The sequence below is a fragment of the Acinonyx jubatus genome, chromosome B3 (genome assembly GCF_027475565.1).
Source record: "Acinonyx jubatus isolate Ajub_Pintada_27869175 chromosome B3, VMU_Ajub_asm_v1.0, whole genome shotgun sequence".
Lineage (NCBI taxonomy): Eukaryota > Metazoa > Chordata > Mammalia > Carnivora > Felidae > Acinonyx > Acinonyx jubatus.
In genome coordinates, this window is record NC_069386.1 from 141,247,292 (window position 1) to 141,273,288 (window position 25,997).

Below are 25,997 nucleotides of genomic sequence, written 5' to 3' on the forward strand. Positions count from 1 at the left end.
AATTTGGGGTTTTTTAATGGCATGGGTGAACCCCTAAACATCCAAAAGAAATAATGACAAAAGAAAAGTAGCCATCAATTCAGAAGACATTTTTTAAAACCATGGGACTAATTTGCATAACAATAGGAAAATAAATTTGAAGTGGATAATTTTCTAGGAAAATATAACCCAAACTGACTCCAGACAAGATAGAAACTCTAAATCAGGAGTTAGTGAAAAAAAGTTTTGAAGAACCTTTCCTTAATAAGAGAACCATGCTGTGTTAATCAGGGTTTTCCAGAAATACAGAACCAATAGGATGGATGGATAGATAGATAGATAGATAGATAGATAGAGGATAGATAGGTAGATAGATGATAGATAGATAGATAGATAGATGATAGATTAGATGGATAGATAGATAAATAGATAGATGGTAAGTAGGTAGGTAGATAGATAGATAGATAGATAGATATTAAGGAATTGGCTCATGTGATTACAGAGGCTGGCAAAGCCAAAATCTACAGGGTAGGCCGGCATGCTACAGATCCAGAGAAGAGCCGGTGTTGCAGTCCAAGTCTGAAGGCCATCTGCTGACAGAATTCCCTCTTGTTTGGGGGAGGTCAGACTTTTGACCTATTCTGGCCTTCGACTGATTGGATAAGGCCCACCCATATTCGGGAGGGCAATCTGCTTTTACTCAAAGTCTACCAGTTTAAATGTTACTCTCATCCCAAAACACCCTTACTGAAACATCCCGAATAAGTCTTGACCATATATCTGGGCACCATGGCCCAGACAAGTTGACATAGAAAATTAACCATCACAAGTCCACCCCGTGTCAACTTGGCACCCACATGCTTCTCCATAATCCATACTTAATCTCCAAACGAGGAACAGAAACAAGGTCATAATTCCACCACACGATACAACTATCCTGCAAACACCCTACCAGAAACTAGGATGTGCTCAAAGAATGGGTGTTAAAAAAGAATGTTAAAAGTACACAGGAGCCAATTTGTAGGAACCCTCACGATTCAAATCTAGAATAATTTGAGCATGAAATGTTGTCACGTAACAACTATCCAAGATATATATTTGGGTGAAACAAGGGAGTTCCAAAACAGTATGCGCAGTAGAATCCTATTATGTGCATCCACACATATACATATATATAGTATCCTAAAATCTAATATATACTACATATCATGTACTATATATAATGTTAGTATGTGAGAAAACTAGGTAAGTATCCCAAGGACTTAGGTATGTCTGGAGAATTCTGGAATATTTGCACTGATTTTACAAATCCTTTACATTTCCTTTTGTATTTTTTTTAATGTTTATTTATTTTTGAGAGAGAGAGAGAGAGAGAGACAGAGCGCAAGCAGGGGAGGGGCAGAGAGAGAGGGAGACACAGAATCGGAAGCAGGCTCCAGGCTCCGAGCTGTCAGCAGAGCCCGACGCGGGGCTCGACCTCACAAACAGCAAGGTCATGACCTGAGCCGAAGTCGGAGGCTTAACCGACTGGGCCACCCAGGCGCGCCATACATTCCCTTTTTTAAAAATTGTGTCTAACGCCTGAGTGCAGCATCTGAAATCAGCCAGGTCCAGCTTGCCTGCAGGCTGTGAGCTGACTTACAATCTCCCTTCTCACCACCAGAGCACGGGAGCCAGGCCACCTCACCACCATCCGGAATGTCTGCTTTGAGCCTCCACCTGCTCAGCTCTTTTTACATTACCCCTTGTCTGACTGCCCTGTAAACTGAACACTCTGTGCTCCTCGACTTGCCCTCCCAGCATCACGCATTCTAAAGGACTTTTAATGAAATTAAACTCTGTGGGATGAGAGGAACAAACATTATGTAGTCGGTTACATTTCTCCAGCCTGACAGCCACGGGCTCCTCAAAGCTGGAAGAGGGGAAGCAACAGAAACGACACGTACTGAGCGCCTACAACAAGCTGGACTGTCCCTTGGCACACAGCGTCTGATCGAACTCTCACAGGTTGGTGTTGCGAGTCCCCATTTTTCAGATGAGAACACTGAGGTTCTGAGAGATTATGTGATTTACGCAAACTCACTAGCTAGTCAAAGGTAGAGTCAGAATCCAAATGCAGGTCAGTGGGGTCCTAAGATCTTGCTTTGCCCTCTATGACACCCTCACTTGTCCCCAGATTTATGGATGAAGCAAATAAAACCCCTGGGCATTGGTGGCGGACCCTCAGAACTCAGGTGAGCAGGTGTCCAGAACATGCCCTAGTTAATGCTCCCTCAGCCTTCAAGTCTGGTATGTGCCCAGCCATGACCAGTGCAGTGTCACCTAGCATCAATCTATGCCTGGTATCTCCATCAGAGAGGCAGAACCTGAGACCTAGGAAACTGGGTGAGCCGGCCAAGGTCACACAGCAGTACCATCGAGGGCCTGAATCTAGGGACGGCTCTCTGGCCTGGGCAGGCCTCTGGGTCCTGCTATCCCCTTGAAACCCTGCTCCCCCGTCCTCCGTGTCCCCTTGTGTTTCTCTCTCTCTCTCTCTCTCTCTCTCTCTCTCTCTCTCTCTCTCTCTCTCTCTCTCTCTCTCCCTCTCTCTCTCCTGCCTCCCTTCCTTCCCTTCATCTTCCTCTGTCCTCACTATAACCACTTACAAATTCTCATCCACCTGAAGTGTTGCTGAATTTGAGACAGAGGTGGGAGGACCTTAAAGATGGGAATACAACCCCCACACTTTACAGATGGACAAACTGAAACCCAGAAAGTCTCCCCCACGTGTTCAGATTTCAACTCCAGCCTTTGCTCAGCTGTTTCCTTTCCTGCCTGCCCACCTCCCTCCTGCCCTTGCACACCTCCCATGAACAGCCATCTCGCTCTTGCTTGCAGCCAGAGGGGGCTTCCAAAATCACCCACTTGACCAGTCTACACTCTACCTAACAACCCTCCAAGGATCAAAACGCTGGCCTTGCTACCTTCCCTACTTTCCTCCTATGACAAGCTAAATCTTACCCACGATGAGCCTTCCAACTTGCTACTCCCTGCTCTCACCCTGACTTGATCATTAGCTATTTGTCCTTCGATCTCAGATCTCCCTGGGGCCCAATCCTGAGGCACTCACAGAGTCTCCCTCGGCTCCAACTTCACCGTCTGCCCGAGTAGACCACGAGCCTGGACCTGTCCTGTTCACCACTGTGCCTCCAGTCTCTGGCGCTGTGCTGCACGCCTCCCCGAGCCAGTTCGTGGCCCAAAGTTTAAGGGCAAGGTGAAAAAAAAAATGTCCCAGCAGAGGAAAGGAGATGATCCCAGCAGGGAGACAAGTGCCATCAAAAGTTGCAGGTATAGGAAGCAGGCCTGTGGGACTAGACTGAGGTGCGCGCAGAGGGCACTTGGGGGAAATGAGGTTAGGAGATCCTCTTCCATGTAATAAGCACCCCAGAACGCCATGGCAGGCCCTGTGCCCACAGAGCACACAGGCGGGCGCTGCTGGGCCCCGATGGTCCTGTGCGGAGCCGCCACTCTGGGGTTTCTCCACATCTGAGTCTGATGGACGTCCTCACCGCCACCCCCAACAACAGGCGCACCGACACCGCCTAATGTGCGTATCATTCGAAGGGGTCACGGCCCCCAGGAGCCCAGCCAAGGACCACGGCTGACGTATCCCTAGTCTGGCTGAACGACAAAAATCAAACGAGTGCCGGGAGCACAGGTCAGGCCATGACGACCCTGAGGAAGGAACGGAAGCCGGAGGGACAAGATGTCAGAGGCAGGGAAGTGACAACGGTGGTTGGCCCCTGGGGCCACGTTAAGAAATCTGTCCCAGGCTCCCGAAACGGGACGGAGGTGCGGAGGCGAGCAAAGGTTTCAGGGCGAGGAGCGCCCTAATCTCACGGCCGGCTCGGGAAAATGACGCAAGCGCCACGCGAGGCCACCGTGAAATGCTACAGCTCCACTCCGGCCCGGGGCACTGTGGGCGTCAGGGGCCGCCGCCCGACGCCAGGTCTCGCGGGAGGGCGAGATTCACGCGGATCACAGAGATTGGGCGGGGAGGGGCGGCCAAGGCTTCCGTCCTCGAGCAAAGTCCCGCCCCCTGGCCGGGATGGGCCAATCCCAAGGCCTCCCCGTTCTGGCCTCAGGGACTGGTCCTGAGGCTCACGTGACAGAGCGGGCTGGGGGGCACGTGACCCCGCGGACTGTCGGACACGTGACCGCCGCCGCCGCCTTCTTGGTTTATCTGTGGCGGGAGAGAGCTGGGGACCTAGACCGGGGACCGGAATTGGGGACGGCGGAGCTCCGAGGCTTCCCGCCGGTGCCGGCCTCCGCCCGCGTCCTGTGCCGACGGGCCGGCCATCCGCCTGCTGGGCCTTCGGAGTGAGCTGGGCGGCCTCGGTGCCCTCGCCTGTGAGATGGTCCCAGGGTTGTCCAGGGAACAGCGTTGCCGCAGGCCTATGGGAGGCAGCGGGGACGTGCACGGCCGTGTGAAGCAGGGCGATGGCCTGAAGGACCAACCGGGAGTCCCGAAAAGCTGACCGTGGGTGAGGTTGTTGAGCAGAGCAGAGCCCCCGCCCTCGGCTGACTTCCGCCAAGGGTTGTGTGACGGGCCCCTTGGCTTTCGTTGCAGACGGTTGAGCACGATACGGCTGGGTGAGTTTGCAGATCTGATTGGCCTTATTCGGCAATTCCCGAGCGGGACAGCGTCCCATCCCGCCAGTGGCAAGGAGCTCTGAGGCGCTGTAGAAAACGGGAGGCTCTCGTAGACCTAAGTGGGCCAGAAAAAGGAAGTTTCTAGCAAAAGGTGGCTTCTTTTCAAGCGAGGTCACCTTCCTCTAGCGAGAGACAGGCGTCTGTCAGCCAGATAACCTCACTAGTGCTAACCAGGTAGTTCTAGGTGACTAGTTAAATTAGGTCCCGTTCCCGGGAGGGGCTGAAACCGCAGTTAGCTTAGATATGAAGCCTTGGATCGCTGACAAAGGTTTAGCACAAGTGACTCCCATTTGGGGCCTTTTGTTCCTTTTTTAACGTTGCTGTAACTTTACAACAGCAGTGTCCGTAGTGTACTCGAGGCCTGTAGTCGGGGACAGACTGCTGAGGCCTCACGGCCTGGAAGTGGGGGAGCCAAGGCTGAACCTAGACATCAGCCCGACCAACCTGCATACCCTCAACCAGGTGGCTTTTGCACCCTGAGAAGTGAGCCAACGGGACCACCCTCTGTCCATGCCCTTGGGAGTCACCCAAACCTTGAGGACGCTCCCTTTTGTCACTGCTGTTCGCTCAAGATACTGGTGACCCTGGAGGGCGGGGCCGGGTGCTTCCCAGTCTCCCCTCCTGACTGGGGCAGAACTGGCTGGCCTCTGGAGCCTGTTACACGAGGGACAGAAGGGCCTCAGGCAGAGCGGGGAAGAAGAGAAGCAGTGGGAGGGAGGGGCCTGGAAGCCGGAACTGGAAGGAGGGGGGAGAAACGTGCCAGGACCCCAGGAGAACCACCCGCGGCTTGATCCATTCGGTTCAACAAGCCGTCAAACACCCGCTCGCTCCAGGCGCTGAGGATCTAGCATTGAACAGAAGAGGTAGACATCCTCGCCCTCCTCGAACTTCCCTTCCAGTGCAGGAGAGAGACCATAAACAGAGTAAACGTTCACACCGTGTTCGAAGTGACGCAGGCTACTGGGAAAAACCAAAACTGAGAACGGGTCTAAGAGGTGGGGACAACTTTACACGAGGGGCAGGGTGGGCCTTACTGAGCAGGTGACTTGGAAGGAAGTGAGGGAAGAGCATCCAGGCAGACGGCGCAGGGCGTGCAAGGGACCCGCGGTGGGAGGGAACCTGCAGCGGAGTGTGGCTTTGAGGAGTAGGCAGGCATCAGAGAGGTAACAGGTGGCCACAAGAAGGGCTTGGAGTTTTAACTGAGATAAGGCCGTGGAAGGGTTTTAAGACAGGCTCCGCCCCCACGTGAGCTTCTTTGCTGTTCTGGCCAGCTTCCCTCCGGAGGCAGGAAGGCGTTATGCCTTCTGTCCCCAAAACCACATTGGCATCCCTGTCATCTTTGCCCAGGACGGGCGGCAACCCTGTTCTTCCACTTGATTCTCCTGTCCCTGACCCCCACTCTAGGCTGTGGAATCTTCATGGGGAAAACCTGGCCCTGACCAGTCCGTCTCCCTCTGCACCGTTCATTGCCCAGGTATCTGAGCTCCGAGGCTGCCACACAGGGTGTGCACATGCTAAGGTGGCCGGTGGGAGCGAAAGTGCCACACGGTGTGTCCTAACACCCAGAGCTGGGCTCTCAGAGGCTCAACAATGATGTGGGAGGCCCGTGCAGCACTTCCGGAAGGGGGTCGGCTTTCGTCCTCGGGACCCCCACCTGTCACTGGTGTCCCCAGCCTTGAAGTGGGACTGTATTTCCATCATTAGCCCCAGGGTCTAGAAAATTGGGCGTTCCCAGGTCTCAAAAAGCTTGTGGTCTGGGATGGAGCACCTGGGTGGCTCAGTCACTGAAGCATCCCGACTCTCAGTTTCGGCTCAGGTCATGATCTCATGGTTTCATGAGTTCAAGTCCCGCATCAGGTTCTGCACTGACAGTGCAGACCGTGTTTGGAATTCTCCCTCTCTCCCTCTCTTTCTTTCTGCCCCTTCCCCTGCTCATGCTGCCTCTGTCGCTCAGAATAAGTCAACGAACCTTAAAAAAGAAAACAAAGCTTGTGGTCTGGGAGCATAATTAAGGCGCTGGAACCATGGGCCCAGAGGTACAGTGTTCACAGCACAGGGAGGGCCTGCAGCTGTGCAGACTGTGTGGCCACTTCTCGCAGCCTTTCCCCGACTCCCACAGCCACCCACCAGCAGCATCAGGATGTCTGGTCCCCGAGAGGAGGGGCTCACTGGCGGATTCGGTCATCACAGTATCCCTTGCCTGACTGTCTCTTTTATTTTCAAGTCAGGTGCTTTAACAAAAGTATCTGGGAAACACAGTGGGAGCATTTTTATTTTATTTATTTACTTTTTAAAGTAAGGCTCCACACCCAACATGGGGCTCGAGCTCATGACCCTGAGATCAAGAGTCGGATGCTGTACCGACCTAGCCAGCCAGGTGCCCCGATATGTTATTATTTACTAAAGCCCATAATTCGGATTTTCTTAGTTTTTCTTGGTGTCCTTTTTTGGTGCCAGGATTCCATCAAGGGCACCGCATCACATGAAGTTGTGCACCTCACTTTCTTCTGAAGGTGCAGTATTGAGAGGAGGCTAAAGCAGCACAAAACTGCCGACCTTTTCCTTGGCTTTAAGTCTGAGTAAACGCTAGGGCTGGGGCTGCATTTGGGTTTTGGTGTTCTGCCTGACAGGTGTCAGCTGAGTGGGGCTCTTGGGTCGTTTGCAAAAGGAAGGGCACTGAGGAGAAGCCCCACACCCCAGACTGTCCCCTCTCAGAACCGCCCCTCGGGCTGGGGTGATGGGGAGTTATGGTTTAATGGGTTGCAGATTTCTGTTTGGGATGATGGAGACATTCTGGACATGGATGGTGGTGAGTGAGGGCTGCACAAATTACAGATTTCCTTAGTGCCCCTGATTGCACACTTAAAAATGGTTCACATGGTAAGTTTTATGTATTTTCACCACAATTGGTTTTATGTCTTTTTAACGTTTATTTGAGAGAGCATGTGTGCATGCCCAGGGGAGGGGCAGAGAAAGAGGAAGAGTGAGAATCCCAAGCAGGCTCTGGGCTGTCCGTGAAGAGCCCAGTGCGGGGCTTGATCCCACGACCTCAAGATCACGACCTGAGCCAGTATCAAGAGGCGGACGCTTAAGCCACCGAGCCACCCAGGCGCCCCCACGATTTGTTTTAAAGCTGAAGAAACGAAGATGCAATTTAAACAAAACTTCTGCTCCTTGCTTTTCGGTGAAGGAAACCTGTGTGTTTCACCACAGAATGAAGCTGTCCCTTGAAGGCCTTCTGTTCCCCAAGTCGGCTTCCTCTGCAGACCTGGGACCTGCCATCGGTGCGGATGGGGCTCGGGCACCGTCACCTTTACTGTTACCGCTAATGGCGGCAGTAGGACAGCCTGTGATTGATCACTCCCTGTGCCGGCAGCCTTGCCACTTGACCTCACACAGCCCCAGGGGCGGTTCTGCTCACGGGCCTCATTTACGCAAGGCCACGTCAGCACAGAGGTTAAGGGACCCACCCGCGGTCACACAGCTGGTGGCAGCAGTGCCAGGATGCTGCGCGAGCCGGGCCTTTCTCGCCACCCACTGCGGGGCCAGCGAGGCAGCCCAAAGTGCAAAGCCACCCTCCTAGCAGACGTGTCCTTCGACAGGCCGGGGGCATGGGGGAAGGGGGCGGAGTGAGGCTGGTGTGTGGCTGCAGAATACTCCCTCTGGTCAAAACAAGGACTGGCAAGAGGGACTGGCCGCCTTCCGTAAAAGCAAAACAAACGACGCGGTGCCTGGGTGGCTCAGTCAGTTGAGCTTCCGACATCGGCTCAGGTCGTGATCTTAAGGTTTGGCCCAGAGCCTGGAGCCTGCTTCGATTCTGTGACTCCCTCTCTCTGCCCCTCCCCCATTGCGCTGGCTCTCTCAAAAATAAACAAACATTTTAAAAAACCCTGTGATAACGGCCATGTTTATCAAACACGTGGCTCCCGTTCTAGATAGTGCTCTCCAAGTATCCCCGTAGATCTCTAGCCCCACGGGGGCTGGGTATTGATGTTCCACCAAAAGAATCCCATAGCCAAGTAGCTTGGGAAATGTTGCACCTGCCCCTGTCCCCAGAGATTCAAAGGACTTCCTAGAGGCTCTGAAAAGTCCTGTCATGAAGAAACAGGTTAAGTTTTGTCTAGCCCAGCGATTCCTGAACTTAGTTGACCCCCGCCACCCATTTCGATATGAGACCCATTGACAGGGGTGCCTGGCTGGCTCAGTCTGTAGAGCGTAGAGCATGCAACTCTTGGTCTCAGGGTGGTGAGTTCAAGCCCCACATTGGGCGTGGCACCTACTTAAAAAACAAACATTGACAGCCTCCAAGTTGCTATGCACAGACAGCTCCCTGTGCCTTGATGGGTGATGTGCCTCTCAGGGTCTTGCTTTTGTCTTCACTCTAGGTGAGGAACAGAAGTGCAGGGTCCTCTACGTGCTCAATTTAGAGATAAATACTAGGGGTGTGCCTGGGTGGCTCAGTCAGTTAAGCGTCCGACCGGCTCAGGTCATGATCTTGCGGTTCGTGAGTTCAAACCCCACATCAGGCTCTGTACTGACGGCTCAGAGCCTGGAGCCTGTTTCAGATTCTGTGTCTCCCCACTCCCCCCTCCCCTCTCCCACTCATACTCTGTCTCTCTCTCCAACATAAATAAACATTAAGAAAAAAAAAAAGGTAAATACTAGGGACTCCTAGCTGGCTCAGTTGGGAGAGCATGTGACTCTTGGTCTCAGGGTTGTGAGTTTGAGCCTCACACTGGGTGTAGAGATTACTTAAAACCTTCATTCATACATACATACATACATACATACATACATACTAGAGTGTTCAATATAGAGAAACAGCAATTGATGTCAAACTTAAAGCCTGACTGGCAATGCCAGGAAATGCCAGCATCTACTGTGATAAAATAACATTTTCTGATAAACCATTTTAGGTCCTGTCACTTTCAGGGTGCAGAAGGGTTTTGTCCATAAAAATGTTGACGTGTTCCCCTCCACCCATGGCGAAAGTGAGCATTGCACGAAGTTAAGCAAAGTCCTAACCTAACAAGACAGTAGGTGTCCTGTGCTTTACATCTCACCAGACCCAGTGCATTCTGCTGGAAATTTCGGGTGGTCTCTGTAAAATGTTTACATTTATTCTTTGGAGTAAAGTAGGAGGTTCTTTCTTAAAAGTGAACACTAGTGGGGCACCTGCGTGGCTCAGTCAGTTAAGCATCTGACTCTTGATTTCAGCTCAGGTCATGGTCTTGCTCTGATGGGATCGAGTCCCACATCGGGCTCTGTGCTGACAGCACGGAGCCTGCTTGAGATTCTCTGTCTCTCTCTCTGCCCCTCCCCCGCTCATGTGCACACTCTCTCAAAATAAATAAACTAAAAAAACCCAAAGTGAACACTTATATGCTTGACCTGAGCAGGTTTTTGGATGGACGTGTGTGGTTGTGTTCGACCAGCAATAGGCTTCTCTCAGCAGGAAGGAAGGAGATTCAGCCTCTGCCCATCCCGCAATCCTAGAATGAAAGATCTTATGGAAATAAATGAAACTGAATAAACAGGCACCTGAGCCTCTTCAGTTTCTGGCTTAGCACTGCCCTGCCTGGCAAGGAGAGAAAGTTGTCTAGGGCAGCAGGCAGCTGCTGAACCGGACATGGAGAGGACCAGGACCAGGAGCCCTCAAGTTTTGGGAGCATCTGGGGCTGGGACCTGCAATTATGCTGAGCAGCCGCTAGGTGTCAGGATGCCCCTGGTTTGTGCTCCCTCTGGCACGCAGGCTGACTGTGTCCCGTTTCTGGGCAGATGCTCAGAGATCCCTGAGCACCCTCTGAGATCGCCGTTTGCACCAAGATCACCATTTATAGATGGAAAATTGAAGCTCAGAGCAGGCACTGGTCAACAGCTCCCCCGTGCTTGGTGCTACACTGGGGACAGGAGAAATGACAGAACAGGACCCAGCCCACACACTTCTGGTGGTTATAAATCTCTAGGCACAGGAGCACCTGGGTGGCTCAGTCGGTTCAGCATCTGACTCTTGATTTCAGCTCAGGTCATGATCTCACGGTTCGGTTCGTGAGTTCAGGCCCCAAGTCGGGCCCCATGCTGGCTCTCTCTCAAAATAAATAATTAAAAAAAAAAGTCTCTAGGCACAAGCAGTATCCGAGTTTGAACCCCTGCTTCACATCTTGGTACCTATGAGATCTTAAGCAAGTTACCTCTGCCTCAGCCTGCTATCTTCACATCTTCAAACCAGTAGTAATAACCTATCCCGTCAGTGCTGTGAGTGTGGCCATTAGAACAGGCCAGCTCGTCATGGTGGTGGCACAGCCCCAGTCATCACAGGCATGACTCTCCAGCCACGGACTCAGGTGTGTGGACAGTGCCACTGCCTCCATTTTCCGTGACAGCCTGATTTCTGCCCCAAGCGCCCATTCCATGATGCCATGGGCACTATCACGGCCATCAGTTTCAGATCTTGCCCCCTTCCTACGTCAGGACTCCTGCAGGGTTAGGGCCCTGTGGGGGAGCCTGCTGCCACTGGTTATCTGTCCATACCGGTTATTGCTGCCCCCCAGTCCCACGCCTCGGCGCTGTCCCCAGCCTCACCGGGCATGTGGCCCTCTTGGGCCAGCCTGCCTGGCATCCTGTCACCTGGGTGCCAGACCCCTCCTGCATTGCTCTCTGGCGACTGGAGGCAGCAGGCCCGGGACCCCCTCACCTACCTCTGCTCACCCCAGACCAGGGTGGTCTCCCTGTGGTCCAAGATGCTTCATCAACCCGGCTTCTCCAGGACACTGGCCCAGAAGGGGCACATCAGTTCTGCCTTCCTCCTCCACCCCCCTTTGTTGTCTGAAGGGCTTGGGCTTTGGGGGGTGAGGGGGAAACAAAGTCCAAAAGACTCACAGGCACCTTCTACTTCCATCCTGGGACTATAGGTCCGGGGCCAGCTCCTCCTTGAATGGAGACAAGGAACGGCAAGGTGGGAAGGGGGGTTGGAAATGTCATTGTAGGCAGCCCCTGCTCCGCATGGTTCCAACATGCAGAAACTTTAGTTACCACGGTCTAGGAAAACACCATCAGTCCCTCAACAACACAGTTCAAGTGTCAGTGACCCTGTGTATTAACTGAGTCACCGCACCAGGTAGAGACTGCCTGAGCTCGCCAGCCTGCAAATCACTACGAAAACAACAGCTGCGCCTCCTGATCAGTGACCATCTGGCGCTTCTTCCCAAGCCCGTGGGTGACCGGTCACCGCGTGTTACTCAGCGCCCGGACACCAGCCAGGTCGGGAGCCGTGCCACCTTCCGTGATGGACACACTGGCTACTCTGCGGAAGCGCGTCACCGAAGCCGGGAGTCGACCGACAGAGGTGAGAAAGTGGCAAGGACGGGAAGTGGGGACACTGGAGGCAAATCCAGGTGCAGCAGCGACAGGGCCAGAAGAAAGAGCTGCGGCCAGAGGGGCCTGGTGAGGCCGACGTGATGAGCAGGACGATGTCCCCCGGAAGTGACGCTGGCCACGCCCCCACGCCGACAGAGCCCTCGACACGTTTCGCGTCGCCCCGAGTGCGAGTGCGAAGGCCGCGCTGGAAGCTCATCGCGACGCGGAACAGACAGCGGCAACCGACAGAGGTCCAGAAAGGATGCTCGCGGCACGTCCTAAGTCACAGCGGAAGAGGCGAACACTGTTCATACTGCTCCTGGTAAGTATCTCCTTTAAGTCGTGGTTAAATACACATAGTTTATTTATTTACTTTCTATTTTTTTAATGTTTTATTTTTTTGAGAGGCAGAATGAGAGTGCGAGCAGGGAGGGGCAGACAGAGAAAGAGACACAGAATCCGAAGCAGGCTCCAGGCTCCCAGCCGTCAGCACAGAGACCGATGCGGGGCTCGAAGCCCCAAACGCAAGGTCATGACCTGAGCCGAAGTCAGAGCCACCCAGGCGCCCCAAATACACATAGTTTAAAATCTACGACCTGACCACTTCCAAGTGCATGGTTGTGTGACATCAGGTGCTGTACAAGCAGGGACGGCTCCGCGAACTTGTGTGTGGACACCATTGCAGAGATGCTCATCTCCTCGAGGCCGTTCTGATTTGAGTATCTGTGCTGCTCTCGAACAAAGAAAGAAGCTCGTTCATTCTCGATGCTTCTGAAAGTTAGAGTGTCCCCAGCAAAGATTAGCTTTACCGTTTCTATTTGCCTGCATAGTTCTAACCAATGGGAAAGTTTTTCATGTTTGGGAGATCACGGAAGTCACACTTTTCCCACTGATTTTTGTTTCTCTCCCCATGTCCACTTAAACAGTGTTATTGAGGGGCGCCTAAGGGGCTTGGTCGGTTAAGTGCCCAACTTCGGCTCAGGTCATGGTCTCACGGTTTGTGAGTTCGAACCCCACGTCAGGCTCTGTGCTGACAGCCTAGAGCCTGGAGCCTGCTTCGGATATGTCTGTCTGTCTCTCTGCCCCTTTCCTGCTCACGCTCTCTCTGTCTCTCAAAAATGAATAAACGTTAAAAAAAATTTTTTTGAAAATGTTATTGGGATGCCTAGGTGGCTCAGTTGGTTCAGTGTCCGACTCTTGATTTCCACTCAGGTCATGATCTCATGGTTCATGAGATTGAGCCCTGGTCAGGCTCTGTGCTGACAGCACACAGCCTGCTTGGGATCCTCTCTCTCTCTCTCTGCACCCCACCCCCCAAATAAATAAATAAACTTTTAAAGAAATAAAATAAAAGCAGTTTTTATTGAGATAAAATTCACATAACATCAATTCACCAAAATTCGGTGGTTTCTAGTGGATTCACAATACCCTACAATTGTCAAGATTGCTTTGCAGGATTTCCGCTTGCAGAATCACCTTTACTGCCCCATGCCTCCCTCCCGGCTCCTGGTGGCTGTTGGCAACCTTTTGCATCCTTGCTTGTAGAGCCATCACTCCAATCTCCACCTCCGTCCTCACATGGCGCTTTCCCTGTGTGGGTCATGTGTCTGGGTCCACATTTCCCTCTTCTTGTAAGGACACCAGTCACTGGATTTAGGGCCCACTCTCATCCAGAATGACCTCATCTCAACTTGATGACATCTGCAAAGACCCAATATCCAAGCAAGGTCACATTCACAAGCACCAGGCATTAGGACTTCAACACGTCTTTTGGGAAACACACTTCAACCCACAACAGGTGGCCTCCCAAATCCCCAGATAGCCCATCAAGTGACTCTTCGTGAGGATGCATTTGTGCCCCCTCTTCTCAAAGTCTTGAGGAAACGAAGGGATGCATCACGGCTCCATTTCGATCATGAGACAAACTGCAAAGGCCTGAATTAGACTGGGGATTGACGTGTGGGTGTGACACGTGGGCACTTAGTGTACATTTGTAATATCACAGAAATCAGCCGTGACAGTTTCTTTACAATTAGGCTTTGATGTGCATGTAACTTAGTTGCTGAGTGATATATATATATATATTTTTAATTTCTGCCCTTTTAGAATCACGTGGTAATTCATCTGGAGTGAATAGAAGTACTCTGTGTACTTACTTATGCCCCAGATGTTTATTCCACACCCACAGCAAGCAAGACACAGTTCCAAGCACAGACACACTAAGATTTGCCATTACCAAGAGAAAACCCTTGACCTCATGGAATCACATTCTAATTAGGGGCACAGACCATGAGTGAGGAGCACAGATAGTACTGTGCAGAGAAGCATGCCCTGAAGAAAATAAAGGGGCGAGTGGTGGGGAAGGTGGTCAAAGAAGGCCCTGCTGAAGGGTCATGCTTGAGCAGAAGGCTGATGAAGAGAAGGAGTGAGCCCTTTAAGACTCTGGAGGAAGAGCATTCTAGAACAAGGGGAAGACCCTCAGGCCGAGGCATGCCTGGTGTCATCAGGGACAACGGAAGGCCAGCACACCAAGGCGGCCAGAGGGATGAGTCTGAAGGGCAGGCCAAGGACCAGATCACTCAGAGCCCAAGTGGGCAAGCCAAGGACGGTTCTCCCTCTAAGCGGGATGTGAAGCCACAGAGAACCGGCCACTCTGACCTATGTTTATAAAGATGTTCCCCAAGGGCCTGCAGGCAGCTCTTCAGCCGCCCAGGGGAGGGCCAGAGGGGTTTGACCGAGAGCCCATAGCGCCACAGTGCAGCAGGAAGGAAGAGGTCCGATTTGGGAGATGATTTGGGGAGAATGGCAGAGTTGGCTGTCGGGCCAGATGGAGACATGCGGGAATATGAGAGGCACCAAGGGACACTCTGGGCAGAGGAGTGAGGGAGCGGTGTTTGCTGAGACAAGGGGCTTTGGGGAAGGAAGAATTCCATTCTGGACAAAGAACAGGTAGGAAAGTAGAAACACATAGCAAGATAGTGACTTAATCCAGCCATGTCGATAATCACCCCAAAGGAAGAACAGAGATTAGCCAATAGGGTTTTTAAAAAGCAAAAACCAGGGGCGCCTGGGTGGCTCAGTCGGTTGGGTGTCTGACTTCGGCTCAGGTCATGATCTTGCAGTCTATGAGTTTGAGCCCTGCATGGGGCTCTGTGCTGACAGCTCAGAACCTGGAGCCTGCTTCAGATTCTGTCTCTGTCTCTCTCTGCCTCTCCCCTGCTCTTACTGTGTCTCTCTTAAAAGTAAAATAAAAACATAAAAAATTAAACAGCTATGTGCTTCCTATAAGAAACCCACTTTATTTTTAATGTTTATTTTTGAGAGACAGAGAGAGAGAGCGCGTGAGTGGGAGAGGGGCAGAGAGAGAGGGGGACAGAGAATCCGAAGTGGGCTCTTTGGTGGAAGAGTGAGCCCGATATGGGGGCTTGAACCATGAGATCACTGAGGAGCCGCGAACTGTGAGATCATGACCTGAGCCCAAATCAGACGTTCGATGGATTGAGCCACCGAGGTGCCCCAAGAAACCCACTTTAAATGCAAAGGCCCCAATAGGTTAAAAGTAAGGGATGGGAAAAAACAGGTGATGCCAACACTGACCAAAGGAAAGCCAAAGTGGCTATGCTAAAGTCAAAGTGAATTACAGGGTAGGTAACACTTCTAGGATTAGAGGGACATTTCAAAATGATAAAGGGGTCAGTTCATGAAAAGGACCCAACAATGCTAGATGTTCATGCATGTAATAACAGAGCTTCAAATTCATGAAGCAAAAAACAGGTTGAGCGGCAAGAAGAAAGACAAAAGCACAATTGTAATCTGACATTTCAGCACCTCTCTTAGGAATGGGTAGAACAACTACGTAGAAAATCAGTAAGGGAGCACCTGGGTGGCTCAGTCGGTTGAGCGTCCGACTTTGGCTCAGGTCGTGATCTCATGGTTCGTGGGTTCAAGCCCCATGTCGGGCTCTGTGCTGACAGCTCGGAGCTGGAGCCTGCTTCGGATTCTGTGTCTCCCCCTCTCTCTACCCTTCCCCACTCGCTCTCTCCCTCTCTCTATCAAAAATAAATAATCATTTAAAAATGTTAAAAAGAGGGGCACCTGGGTGGCTCAGTCGGTTGAGCATCCGACTTCAGCTCAGGTCATGATGTCAGTTTGTGGGCTCGAGCCCCACATCAGGCTCTGTGCTGACCACTTGCTCAGAGCCTGGAGCCTGCTTCAGATTCTGTGTCTCCTTCTCTCTCTGCCCCTCCCCGACTCATGCTTTGTCTCCCTCTGTTTCTCAAAAATAAATAAATGTAAAAAAAATTTTTTTAATAAAAATTTAAAAAAGAAAAAATCAGTAAAGATGTAGAAGACCCAAACAACACTTTCAACCAACCTGGCCTAATTGGTATTTCCTAGAACACGCCAACAGGAGCAAAATGGAGCTTCTAAGGTTAGGAGTTATCAGTGTATAGATGTGTTGAATGTTATGGGGTTAGGGGAGGTCACTTGGGGAGCTTTGTTAGGACACAAAAGCGGTCTGAAGACAGCATTGGGCCACTCCAACCTTTAGGGATGCGGAAGAGGAGAGGGGTCCAGCAAAGGAGACTGAGAAGGAGCCTAGTGTTGGAGGAGGGCCAGGTAAAGGAAACATTTAGAGGGGAGAGGGCCCTGCTGTATCAAAGCTGCCCAGCAGTCCAGCAAGATGAGAACCGAGGACTGATCACTGGATTTGGCCACGCGGAGGCCTTTGGTGACCTGGACAGCAGCACTTGCCCAGGGATGTCAGGGAGCTCTTGATCGTTATGTCAAGGCAGGGTGAGCCGCAGCCCCACCCACGCTTATTTTCAAGGCATTTTGCTGGAGCCAAAACATGGAGAGGTGCGGGCAGGCAACGTGGCAGGATTGTCTTTCTTTTTAAGGCAGGGATGCATTCGAGGAGGTTGGGCACCACTGGGAAGGATCAAGGCGGGAGAGGGCGAGCGTTTGGGAGCCAGAGAATTCAGAAGTGATATCCGTGAGAAGGGATGGGGTCCAGGGCGCGCAGGGAGCCACGGCCTTGGTCTGGGGACACAGGTCTTAGGTGAGGAAAGGGGTGGGGTACCTCTGGAGAAGAGCACCCAGGGGAGCATCAGGGGTCTCAGACGACCTCTAGGCAGGAGTGACCCCTAATCTGCCCTTAGACACAAAGTTCTCTAACCTTCCCAGTGGGCGGCGGGATGCAGGCCAGGCCACAGGCTGGCATTCGCCTCTGGTCACTGCCGTTACTCATTCTGTAGCAAAGGGCAAGTGACCCGGGTGACCTTGGGAATGTGAACCCGGTGGCGCCCCCAGGACCCCGGGCGCGGGGACTGGGGAAGGGCCTCCTTGCGCGCGCGCGCGTGTGTGTCCGCCTCCGCGCCACTAGGGGGCACCAAGAGACCGTTTGCTGGGTCTGGGCGCTGCCTACCCCCCCCCCCCCCCCCCCCCACGCCCCGGGACCGCGACTCAGCCGGCTCCCGGCCTCACCTTGAGGCCCCCTGGACCGAACCCGGGCGGAAAGGGGGCGGGTGCTGGGGCCAGCTCATCCAAAAGCGCCCTGTAGCCTCCCCCTCCCCGGTGAGCGAAGGGCGGTGCAGTCTGCGCTGGCCGCGGAACGGCGGGGCCCGCCTGGGTTAAAGCAGCTGGAAGGTCAAAATCCAAAATGTGCCCTGTGGACCGGCGGCTGCTGCCATCGCCAGCACCCGGTTCCCGGGGGTAAGCGTTGGTCCCACAGCCATTAACCAAGCACCCACGTTGGGCCGGGCCCTGCTGCATTCCGAGCACATGGAACGAACGAATGGGCAAGCCCTATATGGTATTTAGGGAGAGGAGGGGCGATCCCAGGCGCAGGGCCTGCAGGTACTGAGCCAGCGGGGCTTCCGCTGAGGGGCTCGGTGCCACCCCAGGGTCGGGAGAAGGAGAGAGGAGAGAGGCAGGGTAGGGATGGTACTGAGCCCCCAGCTGGGACTCGAGGAGCCACCCAGCGCAGTACTTTAAAGAGAGGGATGGGGAATGGACGCGATCTCCTCCGTGTAGACAGTTCATCCCCGATTTCTGATAAAATACAAGTCGCCTAGCAGCCACAGTCATCCCCCATCAACTTGGAACGAATTCTCTTTCCAACAGCTCCCCCGCCCTTCTGTGCCCACTGCCAATTGAAAGCAGCTTCTGCTGCAGTAGGACAGGGGGAACCTGAGCCGCCTAACGGAGCAAGCGGTGGGAGAAGCCAGGCTTGGGGGGAGGACCCCCGCCGCCAATCCAAGGGCAGCTTGGAATTTGGTGGGGGCGGTGGGGGTGGGGCAGAGTCCGGTGCCAGCAGGCCAAAAGGGCATGGTTACAAGAAATCTCCTCCCCTTGCAGCCCTGGGGGCGGCCCAGGGGTTAAGGAATTTAGAGTGCTTAGCCCCCTGGGTACAGTAAGCAATCAACGTTGACCATTCTTATTACATATTAAACACTGCAAACATCTTTATAAAACAGAAATGCCAGCACTTTGGGTCAATGTATGAATCTTTGTTCAGAGTCTTTCAATTTCCATCCTCTTGGAAATAACAAACACTTTTGATTTTGAACCTAACTGCAAATCCGAAGCCCGCTGCTCCGTTGCCCTGGCTCGGGGCCAGGTTGCAGATGGTTGAGTGTCTCGGATGCCCAAGTGGCTGCGTCTCCTGGGGTCTTTTGAATGGTGCTGACTCACCATGCACGCTGCAAGCAGCCTCGCTCCGTCTGCCAGGTCGCTGCTGGATTTCTGGGTCTCAGGTGGTGTGTGGTCAATTCAGAGTTCGCTAACCTGCACCTAACAGATTTCCCTCTTCATTCCTGTTCCTACCCCAAAGGATATAGGGGTGGGGGTGCAGGTGCTCAGCAGAGTGCTTAGCATTGAGCGAGCATTCAGTGTTAGCTGTTGGTGACATTATTATTATTTGTTACCATTATGATCACAGAACAAACTCGTTGCAGTTAGTTGTTTTGTATTTTTCTTGGAAAGTTATCTATATCTGTGTGGGCATATCACACAAGGGTAGACTGATGGAGGGCAGGAGGATGGGGTACTGCTCTGTCCCCTCTTCCATGAGCTCCTTAGAGACAAGAATCATCTGATTAGTTTCCATGTTCCAGCAGCCTCTGGGGCTTGGCATTGGGTAATTGAGCAAGGATAAGCATATTGTATGTTTCCCAGTTTTCCAAAGATGATTTGGGGGAATCAAATCATCCTATCATCATCCTACCAATCAGGATTCAGCTCTGTGACTGTGCACTCGGATATAAAAATAACACCTTTGGCTTCCCTTCCTCCACCCAATTTGAGAAGCAAGTTATGCGTTTGAACTTTCAAAGGCCAATTAATGCTCCTTAAAAGAAACTGTCATCTCTAAACCAAGAGAGTGGGCAGCCTGGACTCTGGCCCTTGTCATCTCCGTGTAAGGGAGGAGATCCAGGTGGATGCGAGTTGGGGGAGAGCTTTAGCCGGCAGGCATCTCAGCCCCTGCCTTATGAGGACCCAGATGCTGAGGCCCATGGAATGACAGTGCCGCCCCGCTGCTAGCAAAGCGGCTCTGTTCTACATAGATGCTGTCACATAGGTCATCACAGCATCCTGGGGGGAATTATTTTGTTATTAGCAGCCAGGACCCATACCAGCTTGGCTTTATCCCATCGTTCAGATGTCATCTCCTGGCTTTACCTTACATTGCCTTTGCAGCCAGGGCTCCAGCCGCAACCTTCATTCAGGCTCCTCTGTCTTTGTAGAGGCTAGTTCCTCTGCGGGGAATATCCCCTTCCCAACCGCCCCTTTCCAGCCTAGCAATGTGGCACGCCCCTCGTCTCGTGCCCCTCTGAAAACGTTCTCCCTCTCTCCGTGCAGATCTAACAACACATATGTCATGACAGTATTTTAGCACTTAACACATTGTAGTCATTCATCCGTTCAACGCGAGGACATAGGTTAAATGCTTAGAGCAATGTCGATCACAGGCTAACTGCTCAAAAAAAAAAAAGTTAGCTCTCGTCATTAACACCATTTACTCAATATTTATGGGGTGTCTCAGGCTCTGTGCTCTTTGGCCACAGCACCGAACAAGAGAGATATAGTCCCTGACCACTCCATACCGCCCACGAGCCAAGCCAAGTTCCCATCTTCAGGGTCGGCGATGCGGGAAACGCGGGACGCGCCCAGCATGGGGACTACAGATCCCAGAAGGCTGCGCGGCGGCGTCGCCGGGGCCCGCCCGCGCGCATGCGCAACGTCCTGACGCCGGGGCGGCGAGCGGGCGCTAGTGGCTGAGGCGGCGGGTCGCGGGCGGGGCGGACCGGCGGGCGGCGGCCTTTAGGGCGGAGCCGGCGTCCGCTCCCCTCAGTCGGCCGCGGCTAGCGGACGGTCGGGTTCCGGTGCCCGTTTCTCTCGCTCGCCGGCTCGGCGCTCGCTCTCGTGTGGGGCTGCGGCCGCCTGCCCAGCGCTCCCTGCGGGTCCCGAGCGCGGCGCCATGTCAGAGCCGGGCGGCGGCGGCGGCGAGGACGGCTCGGCCGGCCTGGAGGTGTCGGCCGTGCAGAACGTGGCCGACGTGTCGGTGCTGCAGAAGCACCTGCGCAAGCTGGTGCCTCTGCTGCTGGAGGATGGCGGCGAGGCGCCGGCCGCGCTCGAGGCGGCGCTGGAGGAGAAGAGCGCCCTGGAGCAGATGCGCAAGTTCCTGTCCGACCCGCAGGTCCACACGGTCCTGGTGGAGCGCTCCACGCTCAAAGGTGCGGGGCCGGGCGTTGGGGCCTGGGCGGGGGGGGGGCAGGGTCGGGGTCCGGGGGGAGGGTCGCGGCCGGGGCGGGAGCGGCCTCGGGGCTGCAGACGCCCCGCGGGATGGGGCCCAGAGGCCGCCCGGCGAGGCCGGCGCCACACCCCCTGCCAGGCGGGAGTGGCGGGGGTGCCCCCTTCCGGGTCGCGGGGAACGACGAGGGTGCTCCCTGTCTAGCCGTCACCCAAAACAATGGGATCGCTTTGTCTGCTCGGGCCTCAAGATGGCCGAGTTGGGTGGAGACAGCGTCTCCCGGGCTGAGCGCGGGCGGAGGCCGCATCCCGGCCTCCAATGTCACATGAGCTTTTCGGTTTCGATTTGTGGCCGCGCCAGGCCGGCCTCGGGAGGGATGTGTCAGGGGCAGACCCGCGGAGCCGTGCGCAGCCTGGGGGTAGGGGTCGGAGCTGGGGGGGCGGGGGGGAGGGAGCCCTGGCGGGCGGGCGTCCCGGCCCTGCCCTGTCGGAGCCAGATGCTGAGGCCCACGCAGTGACAGGGCCGGCCCGGGCCCGGCGCGGAGCATCCCTGTTCAGGGTGGATGCGCGCTCCCAGGGCTGCCTCTCGGTCCGCACAGCGTCCCTGCCGCCTGGGCGTATTGCCCCATTTCACACGCCAGCAAACAGGCTCAGGCGAAGTGACGCGCCCAAAGTCACCAGCTGACTCCCCTGCCTGGGCTAGGCTCAGCATCTCGGTGGCCAGGACACTGCTGGGTCTCTCTAATCACACCCTTGGGTCACTGTAATACTTAGGTGATCCTTAATGACCCTGTAACATTTGAGTCTAGTTTGCAGGTTTTTTTTAAAGAGAGACTCACTTGGGGACAGGGAGCAAAAGGCTTGCACATTCCAGCAGTCTCCTCAAATAGGGACCTTCCCAAAGGCGGCTAGGTTCGTCTTGAGAATCGAGCTTGTCTTCAGGGAGAGTTTCTGGACTCACTAGGACCCCTAAGATCTGGCGGCACAGTTTGGGTGTGGCGCCGCCCGTCTGGGAACTCGGGGGTGTCCGGGTACATTTAACCTTGGTACTGAGGGGCTGGCCGCCGTGTGAAAATGTTTGCCGGGCGGCTCTGTATTGTCCCAAGACCCGCTGTCCGGGTCTGTCAAGAACAGAACTCGCTACCTGTCTCCCGACCTCCCCCCCGCGCCCATGCTAATGTTTATTTCTGATAGTTTGTTTCTTTCAAAGGCTATTCTGGGTACTCGAGAGAGGCTTCATTGTAGCTTCTGCTTAGGTGGGAGGGTGGGAGGGTCAGAGTGTGTGAAAGAATGAATATGTTTTAGATTCACGTGGAGTGTTCAAAGCAGAGGAGCCATTCCGAGGTATTTTTAGACTATTAATGTTGTTTAGGGTTTTCTGTTATGTTTAGGGTTATGTTTCCAGCATGGAAACCACAAGTGTTAAAAAAAAAAAAATTTCACCCACCTACTCTTTTTCAGGAAGAGTGTGTATTTAGTCATGATAGAAAATTTAAAGTGTACAGATAAAGAAAAAATCACCCGGAGTCCTTCGACCCAGATATAACCACTGTCAGCATTTTGGAATCTGTCCTTGTGGTCATTTTTCAGTGAATATACATTATTTTATTAAAGTGTGTCTTAATTTGTGTTAAATTACTGTATTTTGAGTAGTTTGGCCTTGACCAATTCTTGATCGTATTTTCATTGCACAGTTTATGTATGAAAATTGGTGATTTCTACGTTGGGTCTCCGTTTCTTTTTATGGAAAAAAATAGTTTTTGCTTCTAGATTGGCTTTTCTCAAACGTTGGAACCAAACTTTGCTAAAATTATTGGGAAGCCCTATTTCTGTAGTATGCTTTCTTGTGCAGATCATCTGTTTTCTCGATGGCATATTTTCATATTTCAGTCCAAGCATCTAAATCTTGGCTCCATAATGACTTGCACTTTTGAGCGTTGACTAAGGAATGAGGGTGTCTAAAATTGAAATCCTGCCTCATTACTGTATGTATAAAAATAAAAAATACTTTCAGTAATTCAACCTGTCTCTATTTTTCACTTAAAAAATTTAAAGAGAGAGTATATGGTCCCATCAGTCTTATTAGCATCCTGACTAAACTAGCATAAGGTATTTAGACATCAGTACAGACCCGGGCACTTGATAAGGAGGGCTGTCTTCCGGGTGATTTTTGAGTTAGCATCAGCCTTTGTACATTTAATCAAATGTGAGCATCCAGTACTTAGTTGCAGTGAAAAAGTAGGTTTGCTTTATAGTGTGGAAAACAGATCTGAATTGTTTAAACTGAGTAAAGACCATCAACAAGAATGAAGTCCTGATGTAGTGAACAGGGAAATTGCTTTTATTATTCCCTTTTTTTTATTCCCCCTTTTTATAGAAAGAATTTTCCAAACACTTGTAATTGAATATAGACGCATTTATTTTTATTTCTTTTTTTAATGGTTTTTGTTTGTTTGTTTTTTGTTTTTTTGTTTTTTTTTTTTGAGAGAGAGAACACATGCGTGAGTGGAGGAAGAGCAGAGAGGGGGGAGAGACAGAATCCCAAGAAGGTTCCAAAATGTCAGTGCAGAGCCTGATGTGGGTGGAGCTCCCAAACCCTGAGATCATGACCTGAGCTGAAGTTAGATGCTTAACGGACTGAGCCACCCAGGCGCTCCAGAAGCATTTTTATATGAAGATATCTATTTTTTAACTACCCCAGCTAGCTATAAACTTTCCTGCTAGAGTACAGTATTCCTTAAGGTGTAGAATAAAGGTTGTGAATTTAACAGTTTATTTTGCTGCGAAAGGATTGGAGAGTTGGTGGGAAGAGGAACATCAAATCACAGCTCCTGATCCGAAAAACAGAAACCTCTTGTCTGTAATTCCTGGCCTGTAGGAAATTGTTTTCTTCCTAGCGTACTTCTAAAATTAGAGCCAGAAAGGTGCTTGTCACTTAATAGGCATTTTATGGATTCAATGATGTTCTGTAGCAGTTTTCACCTGAAGTGCGGTGTTGGTTGGGTGGTAAAAGGGTAGAAGCAGGTGAGAGACGCTTCAGCCTACAGCTGGTGGCACCAGGATTGTCTGCGGGCTCCAGCTTGTTGGTGACCAGGCTCGGATCTGGTGCTGTGGGTTTTGGGTTTTGTTTACTCTCAGGTGTCTTGGCCTCGGAGCTTTAAGACTGAAAACAGTGACTGCCTTTGGTCACTGCTCCTAAGGTTGGGGTTCCAGTTTATCCTAAAAGACGTAATTTAGGGGTTTTACATCTTCGTTAGTGCAGAGATGGCTAGGAACAAGAATGTGAAAGAAAGCTGGAACTTTTTGCAGTGCTCATCTTCTTAGAGATATGGCAGTGTGGAAGGTTTTCATGGGGAATGTTTTTGCGGATTTTAAAAATTATTTTTCTGTGGACTTAATTTCCCTAAAGGATGAAGAAATGATGACTAAAAAGTATTCATTTCTGGCCTTTGCTTATTCCTCCAAATGGTAAAGCAAAATGGTTAAGAAATTAACAGAAAGGATTTTCTGGGACACGACACTGTCTTGTCCCTCAGCCTGGGTTCCTGCTGTCCTGTGCTGTCACGCTGTAGGTGTGCACCCTTTGTAGGACAAACCAGTCTGCAGCCAAGATAAGTTTGAATGCAGTGTAGCATAGGAAATGACATCATGTGCAGCATGGGGACAAACCGTCATCACTTCTTAAAAAGTAAAGATGGAGGGAAAGTCTGTTTGCCAGCATCATGGAGTGTTATGTGGGATCCGCCCCTCCCTTCACATTTCAGTTTGTTTATTCTTTTTTATTTTATTTTGAAAGAGACAGCGTGCAGGGGAGGGGCAGAGAGAGGGGGAGAGAGAATGAGAATGCCGAGCAGGCACCACACTGTCAGCGCAGAGCCTGATGCAGGACTTGAACCCAGAAGCCACGAGATCATGACCTGAGCCAAAACCAAGACTCAGGACGCCCGATCGACTGAGCCACCCAGGCGCCCCTCCCTTTACATTTCTAACGGTGTTCCGGATGGAAGTCTTCAGGTTCGAGAGAAAACTCAGACTTTCCCACCATGCCCTGAGCCTCACACCAGAGCGTGGGGCGGTCGTGGCAAAGAAGTCACAGCCCCTGAGAAGGAGGACGAAGGGGTGATGGATGTTGAGGTGACAGGAAAAAGCATCAGCCGCTGGAAAGGGGGAGCTGAAGCAAACATGTGAGAGAAAAGGGGGAGAACGTGTGATAGTGATCAATCCAAATAATGTGGTGCTTGTATGTGGTGGATTTTAAGAGGAAAAGAAGATGAAAGATAAGCAGAACCAGGAACATGTAACAAGTAGCCTGGTAGTTTGAGCCAAGGAAAACAGCCGCTGCCCCTGCTGGATGGGACGAGGCTTGCCCTGTGGCTGGGGGAAGGTGGGAGGGCAGGGAGAATTGAGGGAGTGACCACGGACCCTTGGAGTGGGGCAGCCTCGCCTGTCCCTTTACCCGTTTGCTGTGCTCCTTTTCCTTTGTGAAACATACCCGGTCCCCCTAGGGGAGGAAGGGTGGGTCTTAAGATAATCGAGTGCACGTCTTTTCATATTCGGTAAATGAGACGGAATGCGCACCTAATCACAGTGTAATGATACAAATCACTCTTGGTTTGAACTACATTAAACTAGTCTTTCAGTAGAAATATACACAGATTAGTGCTAATTGATGTTTTAAACATCTCTACAACTCAGAAGTTAACCCGAGACACGTGCACAGGTCACTAAATATGTACTAATGTAGCTTGTAGCAAAGGAACTCATGTAGCAAAGCTCAGCACTTCTGTATTGGTACTTTGATTCTTGGAACGTAGTAGCAGGCAGTACAGTGTTGGGCCATCGTGTATTAACCAGTAACTTCCCCGGCATTAGGAAACGGAGTCAAACTTTACTGAAAGCAGTATTGCCTGCTAAAATATGCAGATTATGTTTGTATGTAAGCTTCTAAGTATAGCAGGATTAACAGCTTCTTTGTTGTTAAGAATTAACTATCCATGATCTTTCTCTCCTCGTCTGAACAATTTTAAAAAATGTTTCGGCAGAAGTAGAGTGTCAAACTATTATTATTTGGAAGATGTAATAATTTACAGGGAGGCAAAAAGGTTAATTATTTGTTGGCGGTTTATTAAACAATGATATAAGTTCTTTCTACTAAGAATTGGGCATTTGATCTCTATGGAGAATAAGCATTAAAAAACGAATCCAAATGTCTTCTA

General features: G+C 51.9%; 1 protein-coding gene and 2 long non-coding RNA genes across 3 annotated transcripts in view; 2 read left to right on the forward strand and 1 right to left on the reverse strand.

The window, feature by feature from the left end:
* The first annotated feature begins 4,151 nt into the window (after positions 1 to 4,151).
* On the forward strand, positions 4,152 to 13,137 carry LOC113601462 (uncharacterized). Its single transcript, XR_003422761.2, has 2 exons — positions 4,152 to 4,611; positions 11,881 to 13,137. It is a non-coding gene; the product is annotated as an uncharacterized LOC113601462 (long non-coding RNA).
* A 233-nt stretch (positions 13,138 to 13,370) lies between these two features.
* On the reverse strand, positions 13,371 to 18,191 carry LOC113601463 (uncharacterized). Its single transcript, XR_003422762.2, has 2 exons — positions 17,515 to 18,191; positions 13,371 to 13,728 (listed from the first exon to the last, which is right to left on the reverse strand). It is a non-coding gene; the product is annotated as an uncharacterized LOC113601463 (long non-coding RNA).
* Positions 18,192 to 20,327: 2,136 nt separating this feature from the next.
* DYNC1H1 (dynein cytoplasmic 1 heavy chain 1) overlaps positions 20,328 to 25,997 on the forward strand; it is a 77,394-nt gene continuing 71,724 nt past the window's right edge. Inside the window, exon 1 of the mRNA XM_027066642.2 lies at positions 20,328 to 20,765. Coding sequence (XP_026922443.1) covers positions 20,510 to 20,765 — 256 coding nt within the window. The 5' untranslated portion in view covers positions 20,328 to 20,509. The remainder of the gene's footprint in view (positions 20,766 to 25,997) is intronic.